General features: G+C 42.6%; 1 protein-coding gene across 3 annotated transcripts in view; it reads left to right on the forward strand.

Annotated features, from left to right (window-relative positions):
• Positions 1-232: 232 nt before the first annotated feature.
• ALDH7A1 (aldehyde dehydrogenase 7 family member A1) overlaps positions 233-22,196 on the forward strand; it is a 39,411-nt gene continuing 17,447 nt past the window's right edge. The window contains exons 1-10 of one of the 3 annotated variants that reach the window (XM_032625450.1): positions 238-441; positions 1,726-1,779; positions 2,325-2,390; positions 9,149-9,229; positions 9,556-9,679; positions 12,293-12,425; positions 14,106-14,150; positions 17,771-17,848; positions 20,004-20,101; positions 21,563-21,622. In XM_032625450.1, coding sequence (XP_032481341.1) covers positions 250-441; positions 1,726-1,779; positions 2,325-2,390; positions 9,149-9,229; positions 9,556-9,679; positions 12,293-12,425; positions 14,106-14,150; positions 17,771-17,848; positions 20,004-20,101; positions 21,563-21,622 — 931 coding nt within the window. In that variant the 5' untranslated portion in view covers positions 238-249. Of the gene's footprint in view, positions 442-1,725; positions 1,780-2,324; positions 2,391-9,148; positions 9,230-9,555; positions 9,680-12,292; positions 12,426-14,105; positions 14,151-17,770; positions 17,849-20,003; positions 20,102-21,562; positions 21,623-22,196 lie in introns of all 3 variants that reach the window. The other 2 variants (XM_032625452.1, XM_032625451.1) reach the window with 2 other exon arrangements.

A 22,196-nucleotide genomic window follows, 5' to 3' on the forward strand; every position in this document is an offset into this window, starting at 1 on the left:
CAGTCTCTTTCACCAGATGGCAGTAGCCCGTTCACTTCCTCCCAGCCCCACTGTTTCAGGCCGGTGTTAAGCTCCGGGTTACAGCTCCGGGCCCTTGCGGAAGATCCAAATAGGCAGGGAGACGCCGAGGGAGGGGGCGGACCCTGTGGGCGGCACCGGACCTGCCCAATGGGTTCCTCCGGGTGGGGGGCGGGGCCCTATTTCAGCTGCTCCTCGGAACGCAGGCGCAGTGCGCCTCCCTGGTTCAGTATGTGGCGCTTTCCCCGTCTGCTCTGCGTGTACGTTGCAAGGAAGAGCAAGCTCACGGGACCTTTGAACAGGCCTGCCGCCTTCATGTCCACTCTGCTCATCAATCAGCCCCAGTATGCTTGGCTGAAGGAGCTGGGGCTCCGCGAGGAAAACGAGGGCGTGTATAATGGAAGCTGGGGAGGCCGGGGAGAGGTATGCGGGTGTCCCGGGCAATCTCTGCGGCCTCACTTCGCCCCGGGAGGCCGGACACGCACTGCCCAGCCCGATTCCCCACGGACGCTGTCGGCGGTTGTACTGGGTGGGAAGTTTTGAAGTCCACAGTAAAAGTTTCCTCACGTAGAATGTCTTAAAAATACCGTTAGATTTTAGGTCCCGTGTGTTATGGAGAATCGAGTTCATTTTGGAGCTGGTTGGGGTTGAAGTTCCCACGCATACTTGGAACCGTGCCGGCAGAGTTCGGCACTCCAGTGAGAACTGCCACACGCTTAGCGGTGGAAATTATCGGAATTTTGTGTTTGACTGTGGCTTCTCACATGTGAGGTGCGCCACAGGTAATGTTTTACAGTATAGTTTTATCTTGTCTTTTCTGAAATCCTTTGGAATGCAAGCTCGGACTTGCTGAAATCCTATCATGTTTTCATTGGGCTCTGAGCTTCCTTGAGGGCTGGGTTTTCAGCGTTTCTCTATTTCCAGAGCCTGACACCGTGCTTGACACCCAGTTAATGTTCAATAAAATGTTTTATAGAGTAGTATGGAAAGGTTAGGTTATTATCACCTAGATTTTTTTGAGAGCTGCATACAAAAGAAGGCTTTGATAAGAAAATGTTATGTAACATTCAGATAGTTTGTTGAATGAACCTGCTTTGTTAGAGGAAACACATCTTTTAGTTATCTGTGACTGTAGGAGATGCAGGTGGTTTTAATTGTTCCCCAAATCCCCCCTCCCCCATTGGTGGTTTCGGCCTGTTTTTCCTGTGGTATCCAATCATTAGATTCATGGATAAATACCCTCTCCTGAAAGCCTTTTTTAAAGCTACACCTGGGTTCTTTCTTTATAATTGACCTCTCCAGTTTGTGTGGACACAGGCCTTTCCCATGGTTGTCTAGCTTTGGCCATTTCACCCCTTACTAGAGGGTGGGCAGAGTAAGGGAGAGAGGGAATAAGTTAAACTTGTAACTTTGGTCTGTTGTTAATGGAAATAGAGGCAAAGTAATGGATTACATTTAGGCTTTTGTTTAAATACCTAATATTTAGAATGGTGAAGGTGGGTTTTGCAGAAAAGGTTGTTCTGAATGTTCAGGTCAGAAATGAAAGCTCTGTAGAGTCGCCTATTTGTAACAAGTTAATGTAAAGGTTCTGAGTTTGAATATTGTGTCTTAGTCTCTTGTTTCCCCTTTTTTTCTTCCCCCATTTGATCTGCTCCCCCAGTTTGGGATTACATTTTCTATTTATGGTGGTCATCTTTTTGTTTTAAGGTTATCACCACCTATTGTCCTGCTAACAATGAGCCGATAGCGAGAGTCCGACAGGTAAGTGGGTTTGTTTTTTTTTTAATGCAAAATGCCCACTGGGAGTTTGTGCCAGTGATGATGAGCAATACAACTTTACAAAGTCAAAGAATAATGTTTCTTTTTAATGTAACATTTAAGAATATCTGAGGGAGACTCTCGATGGGGGTATGTGTGCCCCAGAAAAGGTGAACCCTAGAGAGGACTCGGGAGGGGTCCATTGAAGGCCATGCTTCTGGATCATCTGGGTACTTTTGTTAGAATGAATGTTTTGACCTCTTAAATCTGGGTTGGAGCCTGAGGTTCTGAATTTCTAATACACGTCAGGTATTGCTCACAGATAAGGCTCCTGGACCTCGCTTTGAGAAGCAAGGTTTTAAAAAGCACAGATTCTAACTTATTGAATTCCAGCAAGTTTTTGGAAGTGTAGGCTGTGAAAATCATTTTAAACCACAAATCTTAGGGTCAACCAGAGATTTTACAATTCTTTTCCAAAAATCTGTGTTCTTAGAAGATCATCACTGCCCTTTCCTTTACCCTTTGTCTCCCTCCAAATCTTTATTTAGGCCAGCATGGCTGACTATGAAGAAACTGTAAAGAAAGCAAGAGAAGCATGGAGAATCTGGGCAGATGTAAGTATGGAGGCCATGGCACGATTACCTACTGTAATGACGGTGAGATAAGAGACATCAGATGAGCAGGCCAGTGCCCCCTTGCTGAAACAGGAGCTCCTGGGGGCTGCGACTATCTCCTCTGCCTTCAGTAATTTGGTGATTTTAAAGGGAATAGAAGTCTACTAATGTAGCATAAATTTGATCTATGAACACTTTACTCTCCAACTGAAGTTACCTGAATTTATAATTAAGCAAAGAGAAAGGAATATCTATGCTAAAAATACCTGTATGCTCCTTCTCCCTGCCAGTTTTTTCGGGGGTGAGGGTATCTTAGCAATAGGTCGACATTCCTGGCTCAAAGGGCAGTGGTGGTAGTGGCCCCTCTTACCGGGCCTAGGCTCCAGTTCCTCAACAGTCTGATGAGGCTTTGAGGCCAGTTCTGCCTTCTTTGTCTCCACCAGGAGTTCTGTGAGCTGGTGTAGGGATTTTGACTGGAGCTGGGCTGGGCCACAGTGAGCTATCACTAGATAAGGGCCTAGGTCTGGAGGAGGGGAGAGTAAAGAACTGGCCTAAAAAAAAAAAAAAAAAAAAAAAAAGAACTGGCCTAGTCAGGATCTCTCAGGCCTCCCTCACCTCCCCCACCCTGAATATCCCTTTTGGTCTTCAGCTGAAGGCCCGAAGCAGCAGGAATATCCGGTCCAGTTAACCCAGCTCTGCCCCTGGGTATGTTACTTCACCTTAGTGCGCTTTGTCTTGTAAAAAGGGGAGACCAGGTGTGCTTACCTCTTGAGTTATTGTGAGGGTTAAATGAATTAATCATTTAAAGTGCTTGCAGATAGGGGCAAACCTCCATACCCGTGAGCTTGATTTCTAGAACCTTGTGCTGCTGGGTTTGTGACTGCTGAGCCTCAGTGGTTTTTTGTTTTTCTCCTGAATCCGTGATTGCTGTGGGGAGTTGGGGAAGGGCAGACTCTCCAGGAGAGCCCTGGGTTGGATGCAGGATTATTGTCAGCCAAGAGACCACCTCTGTGCAAAGCAGGAAGAACATCTCTTTAATTCTGGCTAAGTTATGCTCAGGGTTCCATTATATACAATCAAAAATATCCTTCCACAAAGAAAATACCACTTCCAAAAGTAAGAATTGCGCTAAGTAAAGTTCGCCTTAGCAGGACAGAGAATTGTGACCAAAGCTGTGTCAAATTATTTTAAGTCAGCCAGTTCCACCTCTGCGGGTCTCACATCTGAAGATAAGGAGTGCTGACTGTTCTCAGCCACTCTATGTAAGGGATTTGAGCATCCACAAGTTTTGGAATCCGGCGGGGGGTCCTGGAACCAATCTCCTGTGGATACTGAAGGACAATTGTACTTTTTTTTTTTTAATAGACTTTATATTTTAGAGCAGTTTTAGGGTGAAACTATAGGGGAGGAAAATTTTTTATTCTCTGCTAGGTTCTTAGGCTGTTCTAATAATTAAATCAGCATACAGCAGATTGACAGGAGAAAAATTTTAATTTTGTCTGAGGGGGAGACACAAAGATATGAGACCCAAAGGCAGGCAGGCAGTTGAGGCTTATATACCATCCTGATCTAAGGAAAGGGGTTGGGGCCTGGGGCTTCAAAGAAGAGGAGGACAAATCTCAGGAATGTGAGAACAAGTGTTTGGTAACAAATGTTTTCCCTCATGCAGATAAGTCAGATATAAAAAGTTACCTCTGGCGATGGCTCCTGGTATAGGTCCCCTTTCTAAGTTCTTGTAGGCGGTTAAGGAGGAGTTGGAAATCTTTTCCGAGTCTACTGTGCTTTGACTACCTTTAGCTCAAAATAATGCCAAAGAACATGCCAGACTGGCCCATTGTGGGGTGGCTTGAACCCCTTCAACGAAAGGATGATCAGGAAGTGTAGAGTTCCTTACTCTCCATCACTTCTGCAATTTTCCTGTATTAATACCCTGCATTAGTGTGGTATGTGTTAATTGGTGAGCCAATATGGACACATTAGTATTAACAAGTCCATAATTCGCATTAGGATTCACTCTTTGCATGTGCTATTTTGAATGCTAGTGAAACTTTTGACCAGAAACTTCCATTATATGTGTGTCTTTACCCACAGTAAATACAGTCTTGTTTGAAAAAAGATTTGTGTGAATTCAGGGTCTTTTCTTTCCCTGAACTGGCTTTTAGGTTAGTCTTGGCTTTGCCCGAGGGGGTGGCAGCTGGCATTGTGATTCTTTCTTTAAAATTGTGCTGTACTTTGTTGTTGCTACTTTTTGAATTCAGGTTCTTGGTGCCTGCTCTTTACTCAACTGGGCCAGCCTCTGCACCTAACATTCTTACTATTTCTGCTTTTACTTGTTAGACCTCTCAGTAGAGTCGGGGTGCTAAGTGGGAACAGGTGGTGGCTTTCCTGGGTGATGGTAAAATCAGTTGGGAATCCCACTTGTTAGAATTTGAGTTAAGCAATTGAGTCCAAAGTTTAGGGAAGAAGCAGAGCCTTTCCTAACTGTGCCTCTGGACTCCTGCCAGCAGGGCCGCTGGTTCTCAAACAAGAACAGACCAAAGCTTGATCCCCTCCTGGTATATACACTTTTCCTCTTGGATGCTCACTCATGTGGGGCTACTTCTGCTTGGTCCTGACCTTTCTGGGTGGCCTTGCCTGTGAGGAAAAACCACGGTTTCGTTTAGTTCATTTGTGTTAAACCTGGAATTTTTCAAAGGGAACTTTGTCTCCTTTTTCCTTAAAAAAAACAGTATGAAAATATGAAAAAGTAGTTATAAAAACATTTCTTTGGGCTTCCTTGGTGGCGCAGTGGTTGAGAGTCCGCCTGCCGACGCAGGGGACACGGGTTCGTGCCCCGGTCCGGAACGATCCCACATGCCGTGGAGCAACTAAGCCCGCGTGCCATGGCCGCTGAGCCTGTGCGTCCAGAGCCTGCGGTGCTCCGCAACGGGAGAGGCCACAACAGTGAGAGGCCCGCGTACCGCAAAAAAAAAAAAAAAAAAAAAAACATTTCTTTCTCTTAACTAAAACTAACCACAGGGAACCTGGTTGGGACTTCTCGCTCTGTTGCTTTCTTTCATGAGCTAAGTTTAGTCTGAATGCCACCTGTTTCTGCCTCTCTCCATCTGCTGTGTGTGTCATCATTTTCTCCATTTCTGGTGAGGAAGTGCCAGAGATGACAGGAACTGTGAATGGGGCTCCTCTAGCTGAATAAAAGGATACCAGATACTTGGTAACTCTTTAACATGGGTGGGTATCTTTGTAGTACTTCCCCAAGGGCTCAGCTGATACTTCCTCAGTGGTCGTAGTTGTCTCCTATGGCTGCCTTTGATGCTCATTCTAAATCTAACTTCACGGTGAGGTGTGTAGGGATAAGGGCTCTCGTTTGCCATCTGAGGAGGGTCTGAGGTTATTGATGCCCCATCACGCTGGGACTGATCAAGCCCACACGGGGAATATGGCTGTATTCCTGGTTTCCCGCTCCCGCCTCACATCCCTCACCTCATACCTAATCCTGCCTTTCTTCTCATCTCTTGCTGCTCCTACTAATCATCTTGGAAGCTGGAGCAAAAAGAAAAAGAAAAAAAAAAAAAAAGCCAGGTTTGAGTGGTCTGGGATGGAATGTAGTTTAAAGTGTGGGTGGTGGTTCTAATATGTAGCCAGGGTTGAGACTTGATCAATTACCAAGCCTTAAACACTTTGAATTATATTTCTCTCTATTGCTATTTTTGTGGTCCAGACAGCCACCATCTCTTGTCTGGCCTCATTTCCTACCTGAGTCTTTTCTCCCTCCAATCCATTTTCTGTACCACATTTAGAGTGGTATTTTAAAAAGCACTGTGATTTTTCTCCCCACCATATAAAACCCTCTAGTGATTTCCCCACTGCTCTTTGGATCCTTTACATAGTCCTTGGCAGTGTGGCCCCTACATTCCTCTCCTACCTCTTTGAAGTCTTTATAGTTTTCCAGAATCACCGTGTTCTCTTGTCTTTTAGCCTTTGCGTATGTTATGCTCCCTGTCCCCCATACTTTCTCTCCCTCTTCAGCTGGTGAACACCAGTCATGCTTTAGGTCTTAGGTCTCAACTCTAAACTTCTTTTTTTTTTTTTTTTGCGGTACACGGGCCTCTCACTGTTGTGGCCTCTCCTGTTGCGGAGCAGTCTCCGGACGCGCAGGCTCAGCGGCCATGGCTCACGGGCGCAGCCGCTCCGCGGCATGTGGGATCTTCCCGGACTGGGGCACGAACCCGTGTCCCCTGCATCGGCAGGCAGACTCTCAGCCACTGCGCCACCAGGGAAGCCCTCTAAACTTCTTTAAAAAGCCTCCTACCTCCCCACCTCCTTGCCTGCAAGTAATGCTAGGTTAACACTCATAGGTGGTCCAGTTGTGCAGTCTAGCTCCATCACGGTGCTTACCACATGAAATTGTAATCTCCTGTTTTGTTTCTACCACCCTCACTCGATCATTGGATCTAGGGGGCATGAATCGTAGCTGACTTGTTTCCCTAGTATCCCAGGGGTTAGCACAATATCTGGCACATAGAACGTGTGCAGTAAGTGGTGGTCGAAAGACTGATAGAATAAATGTGCTTAGAATAGCTATGTGTACTGAGTTGGCCATTCTGAGTTGAAATTAACCAATTTGCTAAGTTTATAAATGTGTGGGCTAAATTTGATCAAACATTATTAAACCATTCCATGCCTTAGAAAATACAAAGGATCTGTGCTACTTCATTTAATGTTATAATTTTTGTTTACTGTTTCTGAAAGTGTGCAGGTATCGTAAAAATGGCAAATATCCACATACAAAATGTGGAGAATGAAAGTCTCTTATGATTCCATTTCCCAGAAATTACAACTGTTAATATCTTTTATATTCCTTCAAACTTAATGCATATGGTAAGTAAACTTTTGCTTATCTTGCTTTTTTTTTGCGGTACGTGGGCCTCCCACCGCTGTGGCCTCTCCCGCTGCGGAGCACAGACTCCGGACGCGCAGGCTCAGTGGCCATGGCTCATGGGCCTAGCCACTCTGCGGCATGGGGGATCCTCCCGGACCGGGGCACGTCCCCTACGTCGGCAGGCGGACTCCCAACCACTGCGCCAGCAGGGAAGCCCCTATCTTGCTATTTTTATGGCTTTTAAACGTTTTTCCTTATAAATCTATTCTTTAGAGAGTGTCAAGCATTCCATTTTATGGCTATTCCATAATAAACCAATCATATACCGATGGACATTTAGATGGTTTTTGTTTTCTCTACTGGAAACCGCACTGCAGTAAATGCTGTTGTACCTCTACTTTTGCACACTTATGTATATACTCAATTTCCAGAAGTAGAACTGCCTATTCAAAGCAGGGGACATTTTAAATGTTAATAGAATACCAAGCTACCCTTCAGAAAAGCTATACTAAGACATTTGGGGTACGTCTGGGAAGGAGAGAGAGCGAGGAAGAGCCCTGAGCTCACGGCCGAGCTCTGGGAGGCCTCTCTGTGAGGAGGTCATGGGGGGACTGGCTGCAGCCTGGGGGGGTGGGAATGGTCCAGTTAGTTGCCTTTCGAGGGAGAGGTGGAATAAATCAGGAAGAGCTGGAAGGGAGAGAAGGGGTGACATCACAGGTGGCGGAAGTATCTCCCTTCATGCATCACATCTGAAACTTAGTATGGCCCAAGCTGTACGCCACCTCCAAAAGAAAATCCTGATGCTTCTTCTGAGTTATCTTCATCCCTGTAATTCTACTTCCATCTACCTAGCTATTCAAGCCAGAGACCTGGGAGTCATCCTTAGTGCTTTCATTTCCCACACCTGTTCCATTAGTGTGTTCTGTCCATTCTACTTCCAAAAGAGATTCCGAATCCACTTTTTGTCTCCCTTGCTTCTATCTTCAGGCTCAGTCACCAGTATTTTTTGCCTAGGCTAGTAGAACATGTTCTTAGTTGGTCTCCCTGCTTCTACTCTTTTCCCCTCCAACTCATTCTACACCCATCAGGCACTGATCTTAGAAAAGTTCAAGCGAATCATCTTATTCTGCCTCTTAAAAACCATTAAAGACGTCCCATTGCACCTGGAGTAAAATTCAGACTGCTTAAAGCTCCTTCTAGCTGTAGGCGTAGTGTCCTCCTCAGTCAGCCCCTCATATATGATAGGCTTTTATTTTCTATGGGTCTCTTACACGTTTTTCTTTTCCTTGGGAAGAATATTCCTATGGTTGACTTTTCCCAACCTTAGGTTTCGGCTTAAATCTCACCTTGGAGATTTGGGTTGACAGCCTTTTAGGTAAAGTAATGTACCCATTTATCCTCCAAGCCTGCTGTTTTCTCTGTCTTAGAACCCTCTTTATTTCCTTGGTCTTTGTAGCCCTTGTGGCACTTCGTAATTATTTGTTGCCTCCCCCTGCCCGTTATTAGTACCATGACTGCTGAATTTAGGGTTTGGGCATGCAGTCAGTTTGACCCATATGAAAATACCTCTGGGAATCATAAAGGGTTACAGGTATGTAAGGCATTCTGAGCTTTCTGGAGCCATCCCCAAAAGTTGTGTTCAATCTGAATTTCTCTATGTACTTAGCACAGTCCTTGGCTCACCAAGAACGTATCATCTGGATATTTTTTTGATCTGTGGTATGGGTTTTGGGGCCTGCCATGTCACAGCCTTGATGGGATCAAAACAGTTGTCTTTGATGTGCTTGTACTTTGTTCTCTTTTTGCACATTTATCTAATACTGTGTTATAGACACAAGCTTACACTTAATCAGACACTAAAATTCCACTGTTTTCTTAGATTCCTGCTCCAAAGCGAGGAGAAGTAGTGAGACAGATTGGTGATGCCTTGCGGGAGAAGATCCAAGTACTAGGAAGCTTGGTAAAGTATTTTTGTAGTAAATATACAATCCTTCGAGTGAGGAATAAGGCTATCTTGTCCTCCTGTGTATAAGATTGTGATTTTTAAGAAGAGTAATTTATATATTTCAAAAATGTTTTCTTTAGAGGGAAGATTAACAAGATGGACAGGAAAAAGTGAAGACAATTCTTGGGTTTTAAAATTCTTCAGAAAGATAAGAACGGACTTGATGAAGTTTATGAGCATCACAAAACAAACAAAATATGTTTTGATTTACCCACCATAAATTTAATCTTTAAAGTACGAATTCTCTTGGAAAAATACGGCTTGGTCTTTTGTATTTTTAGGTGTCTTTGGAGATGGGGAAGATCTTAGTGGAAGGTGTGGGAGAAGTTCAAGAGTACGTGGATATTTGTGATTATGCTGTTGGCTTATCTCGGATGATTGGGGGACCCATCCTGCCTTCTGAAAGTAAGCAATGAAGTCAGTTCAGCTAAGAGATTTTTTATTTTATTTTATTTATTTTTAAGGGTTTCATACTCTAATACAGAGAGCTCCAAAAATTTCTCTGGCTGTGAACAGTTTGCAAAAAAGGAATTTCAGGTAATACATAGATATGATAATAACTTTAATCTCTTTACTAAGAAAGGCAAAGTAAAACAAATGAAGACATCAGATTAAAATGCTTAAACTTTAAAAAAATTTTTTTTAATTGGCAAGTCCATGGGTGAGACAGACACTCTTTTACGGGGACTTTTGGCAATGTGGATCACCAGTCTGTCTGGGGAACAGTTTGGAAAAATATCTATCCAAAGAGCCTTAAATACTTAATACCAGTTTCCAGAATGTAATTGAAGTAAATAATCTGAAATGTGACTGAGGTTCATGTGTGAAGATGTTCATTGTCCTATTCATAGGAAACATTAGAAATGGCCTACATGTCAAATCATATGACAAAAGTTGAGTAAATAATTTTGGTAGTCTATTAGCAGGCATTAAAAAAATCATGAAGTTTGCTTTCCCCAACCCCAAATTTTATAGAAAAGTTGTATTTACTTATTTTTGAATTATTTTAATTTTTTTGAAGAGGTAATATGTTCATATCACAAAATTAAAAAGGAATAAAAGGGTAAAGGATGAAAAGTTTTTGTCCTCCCCACGGGATACTCCATAGTATCTCCATGGAAGTATCGAATGTTTCTGGTTTCTTGTGTATCTTTTTAGAGCTTTTATTCACGTGCAGGCAAATACGCGTCTTAGGAACGTAAACGTTAGCAAACTGTATGTTCTGTTCTCTACTTTTTTACTACTTAATGTGTCTTAGAAATTGTTTCATATTATTTCAATAAGGTACTTCCTTCATCGTTTTTTTATGGTTGTCTGTTTGTTGTAAGGATGGCCAGTTCCTAAAAGATGGATATTTAGGGTATTTTCAGTCTTTGGTTGTTAAACTGTGCTGCGGGGACCAACCTTGTACTTAATGATGAGAACAAGGAAAAGTACCAGGGTGGAAGTCTGCCAAAGTAGTCACGGCAGAATTATTGATGGTTGTTATTGTCTTCTTTATATTTTTCTATATTTTCCAAAGTTTCCACAATGGGAATTGTGTTACATTTATAATCAGGAAAAGAAATTTTTTTAAAAATCGTATTTTCCTGGGCTTCCCTGGTGGTGCAGTGGTTGAGAGTCTGCCTGCCGATGCAGGGGACACGGGATCATGCCCCGGTCCGGGAAGATCCCACATGCTGCGGAGTGACTGGGCCCGTGAGCCATGGCCGCTGAGCCTGTGTCCGGAGCCTGTGCTCCGCAACGGGAGAGACCACAACGGTGAGAGGCCTGCATACCGCAAAAAAAAAAAAAAAATCGTATTTTCCAATTTTTTCTTAGAATATCGGGCAAATTCCCTGCTTGTAGGAAGTTAGGGGATTCTTTTCAAATGTACAGTTACTGTCTTTAATTAGATACATAATAGCGATTGCCTTTAGCCATTAGTAACTGTGTTAACTTCAACACTGCTGGAGGGCACAGTGTGAGGGGGAGAGATGGGTGGAGAGGGAACCTTGGGGTAGGGACTTTTCATGGAGTTTGGACTTTATCCTGAGGGCAGCTGCAGTACTGATCCAGACACCAAAGTGTGGCAAGCTACGGAGGGATGTTATAAGAGCTCCCCTAGCCTACTTGAGGGGAGGATAAAGACGGAAGGGGCAGAGAAGAGGAGGCAGGCCCTGCAGGAAGAGGCCCTGTGAGGCTATACCAGCACATCATCTCCAGGGAGATTAGGGTTCCTAGACTAAGGAAGGGCCTGGGAATGCAGCAAGTGGTGGGTTCCCTGTTTTTGCTAGCAGTGTGAGCGTGGCCAGAAAGGTGGATGGCTGGGAGCGTGACCTTCCTAGTGCTTTTAACCAGGTTTTGTGAACCTTCACACTCCTTGCTCTGCTTCTTCACTGCTCCAGCTGCCTTTGATTAAAATAAGGCCCTTGTGGGATTATGGTGTCTTTAAAGTTTGTCTATAAAATGCAAATGGTTCAATTTGTGTTTTCAGTTTTCCTGTATGTATGTAAAGCTTTATTTGTGCACTTCATTCGTTCAGCATTTTTATAATTATTATAACTTTTTTCCCTGTACATGAGCCACTTTTTTTGAATTTAGAGAGGTTAGCTGAGGGCTTCATCAGAACATCAAGAACATGGCCCTGAGAGTCATGACTCCTGTGTTGTGGTCATGCCCTGCCCTTGGCAATCACATCACCTAGGACACGTCTCATCTACTCTCTGAAGTTTCCTTGTCTCCCAGATGGGACTGAAACTGCCCTGATCTACACCGAGTTCCTATGAGCAGAGGCGTAATGGATATCCTCATGGTTTATAAGATAATGTGGTAGTAATAACAGCTTTTGTTGTATGCTCATTAATGTACCAACATCCCACAGCTGTGTAAAGTGATCCGCTACAAGGCATCTGGAGTCGCCACCTGGTGTGGTGCACCTTTGTTCTGAAAATGAAAGATTGCAGACTTTGTTCTTATTACCTTGACAGGCATGACATTAACGTGCTTAAGCATGTTGCATGCTTTCCCTCTCCTCAGGACCTGGCCATGCGCTCATTGAACAGTGGAATCCTGTAGGCCTGGTTGGAATCATAACCGCGTTCAACTTCCCTGTGGCGGTGTATGGCTGGAACAACGCCATCGCCATGATCTGTGGGAATGCCTGCCTTTGGTAAGAACGGCTCATTTTCTTATCCAGTAGTTAGATAGTAAAATTAGCTATTCAAGTACTACTGAAAGTATTGCAAATGTATTGAAATGTTTTCTACTACTCTTTCAAGTAACATAGCTAAGTCACACCTGGTAGTTGTGAAATGCTGATTTTTAATTATTACAAATTTTACCATTGGTAAAATTTATTTTTTTGACCTCCTTTTTTTTTTGACACAGCCTTGTCCCCTGTTCCTTCCAGTTATTTCCATACCAAGCAGGTGTACTGTAATTCAATTCTGACACTATCTGTACTCAGTGTCAGGCTCCACCTGTTTAAGGGCTCAGTCTTCCACAATACTGCCCCTACTTAAGATGCAAGCTGCAGATGTTCCCAGTCCCCGGGACATCTGTAGTTCTGACCAGCCATCTACAAATCTGGAGGTTCCTGTGAACCATTGGTTTCAGTAATTCATTAGAATGGCCTACAAAACTCAAGAGAGCGCAATATTTAATGATTGCAGTTTTATTTTAAAGGGTCCCAGACTCAGAGCTTCCCTGCTCTCTCCCTGTGAGGGGAGGACACATCGCCTTCCCAACCAGGAGGCTCCACTGAGCTTTGGAGTCCAGAATTTTTATGGGGGTTTTAGTACGTTGGCATGACTGAGTAAATCATTGTACATGTGATTGAACTTTAGTCTTCATCCCTCCTCCCCACCCCATGTTTGATCTTTCTGGTGAACAACGACCAGCACCCATCCTGACGCTATCTTGGGGGCGGGCTCACTAGTCACCTAATTAGCATAACAAAGACACTTCTCTCACTCGGGAAATTCCAAGGGGTGTTGATAACAGGGTATGCCAGAAAACTGGGAGTGAAAACCAGATAGTCTTTATTATACTATACTAACAAACAGAAAACTAAGTGAACAAATAGGAGGGAAAAAAATAACTTGTGATACGTCACAACCTTCTTTTAAAAATTCGATTCTTTTTTTTAACTCAGTAAAATTTGATAGTGAATTCCCAAGTGATTCTGAGGCACTTGGCCATATTCCCATTGATGCATTAAATGTTACATCGCTATAAAATATGTGATAGTAAAAATAAGCTGGGACAATGTCAGTATTTATAGTTGACAAAACGGTTGCTTGTTTTTAGCTTTCCTGTTCAATGGAGGAACTTAGATGGGAAAACCAGGAGAATTGTCTTTGCTCCTTTTCTGTCTGTCCTGCTAATATGTACTGATCTTAGTGTTGTTTTCAGTTGAAGGTATTCAAAGACTGTATGAAAGCAAGGGCATAGTTGGGAGGATTAATGATCTGGCACCATGTTACCAAAGGCTAGTTGTATAGTTTTTCTCAGCCCTCTGAGCCTTCCAATGAAAATTCATGTTGATTGATTTCTGTTTTACTCAGTTTCCTTAATTGGCAGAGGTTAATGTAACAGTTCCTGTGATCAGTGCAGCAAGCAGGTTCAGAATTGCTTGGTGCCATTTTTCTATTTATAAAAGTTTTATAGTTCCTTAGGTCCCAGAGGCACCAAGCTGAAGGATAGACTTCTCTTTTAGTTACTAGTCTCAGTTGCTTAATTGGAGAGAACTTTTTCTCACAAAGACTTCTGCTTGAAAATAAAAGGTATTTATGATTTCTACCAAAGTAAACTGCCTTTTTTTTTTTTTTTTTTTTTTAACTCTTATAAGGAAAGGAGCTCCAACAACTTCCCTCATTAGTGTAGCTGTCACAAAGTAAGTATGTATGACTTTATTCTTTCTGGGTATGGAAGAATCTTAAAAGGGTGATTGATAGGCACTGAATTTTTAATATGACATGAAAGTGTCATATTTATTTTAGCATGGAGCTTGGATAAACTCTTCTTCTTTGGTTGTAATAACATTTTTGATTCATTAGGCCGTTTACAGAGCTTTTTCAGAGCCATACATTTAAGTCTTGGGAAACATGCCAGATACTGATATAAATGTTGAACTTGAACTCTTTTTTTTTTTTTTTTTTTTGCGGTACATGGGCCTCTCACTGTTGTGGCCTCTCCCGCTGCAGACCAGAGGCTCCGGACGCGCAGGCTCAGTTTCCATGGCTCACGGGCCCAGCTGCTCCGCGGCATGTGGGATCTTCCCGGACCGGGGCACGAACCTGTGTCCCTTGCATCAGAGGCGGACTCTCAACCACTGCGCCACCAGGGAAGCCTGAACTTGAACTCTTAAAACATTTTTTTTTTTGTCACTTGCAAAATAAAAACAAATCCAGTAGAGAGGAAATAGTCTTGCAATTTAGGGGCTTTATGCTATAACTATTCAGCATGTTAATGGTCTTGATTTCTACTCACCTGATACTTTTACTGCTTTTGTTTAATAGACAGTTAGCAAAGCAGAAAGAAAGGGTTATTATATTATTCCACTGACTCTTCTGACACTATGTAAAATGTATTTCATCTTTTGGTTAAAAAAATTACTGTTTTATTTATTCCTATTTGGAAACATGACAACTCTGATTAGGTCATAAAATCAGTGTTACTAATTTATCATTCCAGAATTTAGAGAATGTATAGAAGAGAGTGCCTTCCCATGTAGGGTGACGGTGGGCCCTTGATGTTCCATCGTTTGTGTGGTCTACATTCTCTGATTTAAAGAATTGTTGGTAGAAAGTTTGTGATGGATTCTATACATAAGAGGGTCCTTAATGTTGGAAGGTCATTTTAGGAACACTGGCTTAGGAAGTGAAAAGTCGGCAAAAAAAAGAGTAGCATGTATTAAGTGTTTACTTGAATATGTGATATTGAGAAAACAATATCTTTTAAGGCAATGTTGTTCAAATTAAATATTAAGAACACTGACATACAAAGCACATAAAAATGATGAGATTCCCCAGGCAATTTTAAAAAATAATCCTTGGGCTTCCCTGGTGGCCCAGTGGTTGAGAGTCCGCCTCTGATGCAGGGGACACGGGTTCGTGCCCCGGTCCGGGAAGATCCCACATGCCGCGGAGCGGCTGGGCCCGTGAGCCATGCCACTGAGCCTGCACGTCCAGAGCCTGTGCTCTGCAATGGGAGAGGCCACAACAGTGAGAGGCCCGTGTACTGCCAAAAAAAAAAAAAAATCCTTAAAAAAAAAAAATTAATGTGGACATAGTGAACTGACTTGCCAATTGTTATTAGTAGCTGGTTAAATTATTATTAATTTTGATATTCGTTCTAAGTTATTGTTGCCTTGTGCTTTTAAATATTTGCTTTATTTATTTACTTTAAACCTTTGAAGGGTTTGAGGTGTTCATAGGAACATGGATTTTTTTTTTAGGTAATTGAGAATATTATCTGATTTTTAATGTAAGACAATAAGTAAAATGATGCTAAATTGTGCTGGAATTAACCAAGGGTGCTGCAACGTCCACTGGGAGTTTTTAAAATTCAGCTAATATTCAGACTCATAAAATGACCACATATTGTACCTCTATATGTTCAGAAGGATATAGGACAGGAACATAGTTTGCTAGGAGGATAACATCAGGTATTCCTCTTGATTCAGTGTCTTTGTAGCAGTTTATTCAGGGCAAAGGAGATGAGATCTATACTGGACAGGTGTGAAGGTTGCCCTGGCTTAAAAGCCTAATGCCCCACATGAGCTAAAATGTCTTGTAACAATTCTATCCACGTGGCTTTCAACCACCCACCAGGGACATACAGTTATAGGAGTCACTGCGCTCAGAGAAGGCAAGCGTGAGGCTTCCAGTTGTAGTTCTTAGGTCGTTAATTCCAGGTTAGATTGAGTTGGCCAGTCAGGGGTCATCTTTACCATGAGCCATATTGTCTAGGTAGCATTGTTGATACTCTGGCATTTATCAGGTAACTTGAGGAGCAAAACTAAAGAGTTAACCCAAGGTCAGATTGTCATGCATTAGGGGAAGAGGTTTTGGTTAACCTTTACCCACAGGCCAAAGCAAAATACCTACCCTTCAGGAGCAGTCAGCTACTTGTACAGATAGTAGATACACCCTGAGTCCCTGGAGAGAATTGTACAGCCTGACACCTGGTCTCAGACATGACAACTGCAGTATGTGGTCCTTGATTGGGTGGAGGAAAGAAAACTGCTGTAAAGGACATTTTTGGGGACAATTGGAGAATTTACTTAGGTATGACAATGGTATCTTTTTTATGGAAGTGGGTACAGGATTTGGATCCTTTTGAAATTTAAGTTAAGCAAATTAGAAAGTAGCCTGTAGCTTGGGATGATTGATCGAAAGAACTTTTGCTCTATTTAGGCCCATGCTCCTCAGGAAGCTCAAAATCAATGAAAGAACCCTGTTCCAGAGAAATCAGAATTACTGGAGCCATTTTTTACAACTTAAAATCAGATTTAAGTAGCATTGAACTGTGTTTCTCATTTTGACTCTAACAGCCTAAGTTGTAAGCGGACTAATTAAGAAAAAGCTGTGCTTGTCCACCTTACTTTAGCCTGGAGGGCACTATTTCCTGACTAAGGTGGGCGCGAAGCCAGTGGAAACTAGTCCTGAACTTCTCTGGGGTTCTGCAGGCAGGTCCAGTGTCTTCTGCTCTGTCTTCTCAGCATACTGTCTAGGTTTGGCGAACCTCTTTCCCTTTTCACCCTTTACCACTTCGCTGGCTGGCTCTGCTTGGGAGAGATGCGTCAAAACCTCTCATTTGCTAATGGGAGCTATCTTTCATTTTCTTCATCTTTGTGGGTTTTATTCCATATTTCCCTTTTTATTTCTTTAACATCATTTTAGTGGATTTGTGGTGAGAAGCCAAAAAAAAAAACAAAACAGCCCTGCAATCAGGCTACCATCTTGAACCAGATATGTCTTCATAGTTTGGCAGAAAATACTTGAGAACAGTGATCACTTGAACTTCCTGACCAGTGCTTTAGGTGTTTTGTATATTTCGCATGTCTTTTTTTTTGTGTGTGTGTGTGTGGTTCGCGGGCCTCTCACTGTTGTGGCCTCTCCCGTTGCGGAGCACAGGCTCTGGACGCGCAGGCTCAGTGGCCATGGCTCACGGGCCCAGCCACTCCGCGGCATGTGGGATCTCCCTGGACCGGGGCATGAACCTGTGTCCCCTGCATCGGCAGGCGGGCTCTCAACCAGTGCGCCACCAGGGAAGCCCACATGTCTTCTTCTTAAGTTTCTTTTAGGAAAAAAAAAAAAGAGTCCTGCTTTGTAAGTGTTTGAAAACCTCATCTGTAGTATGTGAGGAGAAATCTAGGCCTGGATATTTGAGGGATGGGAGAGAAAGTTGAAAAAAGAAAGTAGTTACGTAGTTGGAATTTATTGTTATTTTTCAAAAAATGGTAAGAAATTAAATCACTCCTTTCCTTAGTAATTGCTTTTTTCCCCCTAGGATAATATCCAAGGTTCTGGAGGACAACCAGGTGCCTGGTGCGATTTGTTCCTTGACTTGTGGTGGAGCGGATATTGGGTAGGTCAATAGTAGGCCCAGAGTGTCTTTCTGCTGAAGGGCTTGGGTTGATCAACTAGAATCATCTTTACTAGAATTTCGAAACTCGGTATAGCTCAGGAGGTGAGAATGATTTTTTGGAAACATTATTGTTACGGATCTCACTGGGCTTTACTTCATTAATGTGTAGCGTCTGTTGGAGGATGAGTGAGAACTGTCTTTTTCATTGCCCAGAGCTACTATTGTAAGGTGTTTATATCCTAAAATAACACCCTGCCGTACCACTGTGTAGCCCATGGCTTCCTAACGCTTGATTTATCAACATGCTCACTTACAAAGCAAAGCTGTGGAATTGTGCTCTGGTTTCTCACTCCCCACCAAGGACCTAGCCTCTTCTCTGGGTTCTTCAGCTGACCAAAACAGGGAACCCTGGAGACACAGCTTCTAATTTATTGCTTTTTAAAAATCGTCATGTAATTCACATACCATAAAGTTCTCTCCTTAAAAATGTACAATTCAGTGGTTTTTAGAATAGTCACAGTGTTGTGCAACCATCCCCATTACCTTATTCCAGACATTTTTGTTACCCCCAAAGGGACCTGGTACCCCTTAGCAGTCATTTCTCCCCTCCCCTTCCCCTGGCAGCCCCTCATCGACTTCATGCCTGTTGGTTTGCCTCTTCGGGGTGTTACGGGTAAATGGAATCATGTGCCCTTTATATCCGGCTGCTTTCACTTGGCAGAATGTCATAGCATCTTTTCAGCTGGAATGGACTGTACTGTCTCTGAACCATGGTGAAGCTGGTTCTAGCAGCCTTGACTTTGATTAGATGGTGTTTCATAGGAGTCAGGTCTTAGAACCCTTACAGGTGTGATGAACGTGTTAGTCCCCCTCTAGCACTTTGACCGCACTATTGTACTTCATGGGCAGTCTCAAAAAGGTGTAATACCTGACTCCTTTTTTTAGATAAGTGAGAAAATTTTAGAAATTTTATTTAGAAAATACAACTCCCACATAAAGAGTGCATAGTGAAGTGTTATCTAAATTGTCATTTACAACAAATAGTCTATCCTTTGACCCGCTCTGTTCTTGTACTTTGGGCATGCAGTCCTTCACGTTGGCCTTGGAATAGCTCAGATAATAATAATAATGTGTGCAGAAGGGCTTTACACAGCAACCCCCTTGAGTGTCAGTGCTCACATGTGCTGGGCTGACCTGGGAAGCCCACATGCACTGTCTGATCACACAGTTCCAGCCCTTTGAAGCTCTGAACTATGAGCAAGAAGGTTCAGATCAGTAGTGTCTGGTCTACATTCCTTAGACACTGGAAATAGCACAGCCTTTCTGAGTCAGCTTTCAAGAAGGATACTTAGGATATTTTCCTACAGTCTTTAAAATTGTCTTCTTTTTTTTTTTTGCGTATTTTTAAAAATTTTATTTTTGGCCGTGTTGGGTCTTCGTCACGGCATGCAGGCTGTTCATCACGGCACATGGATTCTCTCTAGTTGTGGCGTGCAGTGTTCTCTCTCTAGTTGTAGCATGTGGGCTCTGTAGTTGTAGCACATGAGCTTTCTCGTTGAGGCACACGAGCTTAGTAGTTGTGGCACGTGGGCTCAGTTGCCCCGCCGCATGTGGGATCTTAGTTTCCCAACCAAGGATTGAACCCACATACATCCCCTGCTTTGGAAGGTGGCTTCTTTACCACTGGACCACCGGAGAAGTCCCTAAACTTTTAGTTCTTAAAGGAATCAGTTTTAAGAGACTGCAGAATAACTGGGATGCTCGTCAGGGAACTGCTACGGTTGTATTGTCCAGTCACCCATCAGTACAAGAAGGAATATCTTCCTTAACAACATCCTTGTGGTGATTTCTGTTTACGGAGAGCTCCCAGAACGGGTTAGTCTGTTCTGTATGGTTCTCCTTGTGAAAATCATTTTCATGAAGACCTTCCCTTGCTCCCTTGGGATAGATCCTTGTGTCTTTTTTTTTTTTTTTTTTAACATCTTTATTGGAGTATAATTGCTTTACAATGGTGTATTAGTTTCTGCTTCGATCCTTGTGTCTTTCACTGACGTCTTTCCATGACAGGGGTTTCAGAGTTTTCTGGCCTGGCACCATCGAGTGCCACCATTGCTGGGTTTCTCTGCTTCGGTGACCGTGTCTGTTCCCCTTGCAGCACAGCCATGGCCAAAGATGAGCGAATGAACCTGCTGTCCTTCACTGGGAGCACTCAGGTGGGAAAACAAGTGGCTCTTATGGTGCAGGAGAGGTTTGGTAAGTGTTGGCTTTATATCGAGCTTTTAATTCCCTCAGGTATGGATATGAAATAAAGGTTGGGTTTTATTCCTTGTCTCTTTCCATGGAGACACCAGCTGTGTTTATTTGAATGTCCAAGTAAAAGGAAGGGTACAGTTAATAGTGGCTTAATATTAGGGAGATAGCAGATTTAATAGCATAATTTGGAAAAGGATGTCATTCCCTCCCTAAATGACCATAGTAGAATCATATCAAATGTACTTATCAATTTCTATCAGACTGGTTTGGCAAATAAAAAAGAAAACTGACATTTAAACAGGACCAGTGAGAGTACAGGACCTAGAGTGAATGTTGTGTAGAAGACTTACATCTGTTTTTCTCTCATTTCTGTTTCATGCATATATGACTGAAAAGGGCTGTAAGACATAGCTTTGTATGCTCTACTTTATGGCTCATTAAAGAGGTTTTCTAGGATAATATTTATGGTCAATTTTTGCCTATTTTGCTGATTTAGACTAACCCTAGCATAAGGTGAGATTCGAATACTTAATCTGTTAGCTATTTTGCTATATGGGCATTGCTTTTATAAAGGAAGTTTACAAACTATTAGAGCTAATAAACATGGTTGGCAAGGTTGCAGGATACAAAAATCAGTTGTATTTCTATACATTAACAACGAGCAATCTGAAAATGAAATTCATAAAACTTCCATTTACAGTAGCATCAGAAAGAATAAAATTCTTAGGAATAAATTTAACAAAAGAAGTATAAGTCTTTCACACAGAGTACCACAAAGCATCATTGAAAGAAATTTTAAAAGACCTAAATAAATGTAAATACCTCCCATTTTCACTGTTTGGAAACAATTTAATATTATTACTGCCCAAGATCAGTACTGTCCAAGTGATTTGCAGATTGAATGCAATCCCTTTCAGAATGTCACTTGGCTTCTTTGTAGAAATGACAAGCTGATTCTAAAGTTCATATGAAATACAAGGGACCCCAAATAGCCAAAACAATCTTGGAAAGAATGAAGTCAGAGGACTCACACTTCCCAATTTCAGAATTTATTACAGAAGTATAGTAATCCAGACTGTGTACTGGCATAAAGATAGAAAAATCAATGGAATAGATTGAGAGCCCAGAAATGCACGCTTACACTTATGGTCAAGGATGCCAAGACATTTCAATGAGGAAAATAGTCTTCAACAAATAGTGCTGGGACAACTAGATAACCATAACGTATGTATGAAGTTGGACCCCAACCTACCCCTATACACAAAAATTAATTTAAAATATATCAAAGACCTAAAGGTGAGAGCTAGAACTATAAAATGCTTGAAGGAAACATAGGAATAGGTCTTTGTGACCTTGGATTAGGCAGTGGTTTCTTAGATATGACACCTAAAGCAGAAGCAACAAAAGAAAGAATAGATAAATTAGACTTCATCAAAATTAAAAACTTTTCTGTTTCAAAAGATCAGGACTTCACTGGCGGTCCAGCGGTTGAGACTTCGCCTTCCAATGCAGGGGGCACAGGTTTGATCCCTGGTCGGGGAGCTGAGATCCCACATGCGTCGCAGCCAAAAAACCAAAACATAAAACAGAAGCAATATTGTAACAAATTCAATAAAGACTTTAAAAATGGTCCACGTTAAAAAAAAAAAAAAAAAAACTTAAAAAGGGCACACCATCAAAAAAGTGAAAAGAGGGCTTCCCTGGTGGCGCAGTGGTTGAGAGTCCGCCTGCCGATGCAGTGGACGCAGGTTCGTGCCCCGGTCTGGGAGGATCCCACATGCCACAGAGCGGCTGGGCCCGTGAGCCATGGCCGCTGGGCCTGCACGTCGGGAGCCTGTCTCCGCGGCGGGAGGGGCCGCAGCAGTGAGAGGCCCGCGTACCCCCCCCCAAAAAAGTGAAAAGAACAACCTATAGAATGGGAGAAAATATTTAGAAATCCTTTATCTGGTAAGGGATTTATGTCTAGAATATATAAAGAATTCTTACAATTCAGTAATATAAAAGACAACCCAATTAAAAAATGGGCAAGCATTTGATTAGATGATTTCTTCAAAGATAAACAAATGTCCAGTAAGTATGTGCAGTGGTGCTTAAG

This window comes from Phocoena sinus, chromosome 3 (assembly GCF_008692025.1).
Source record: "Phocoena sinus isolate mPhoSin1 chromosome 3, mPhoSin1.pri, whole genome shotgun sequence".
Classification (NCBI taxonomy): domain Eukaryota; kingdom Metazoa; phylum Chordata; class Mammalia; order Artiodactyla; family Phocoenidae; genus Phocoena; species Phocoena sinus.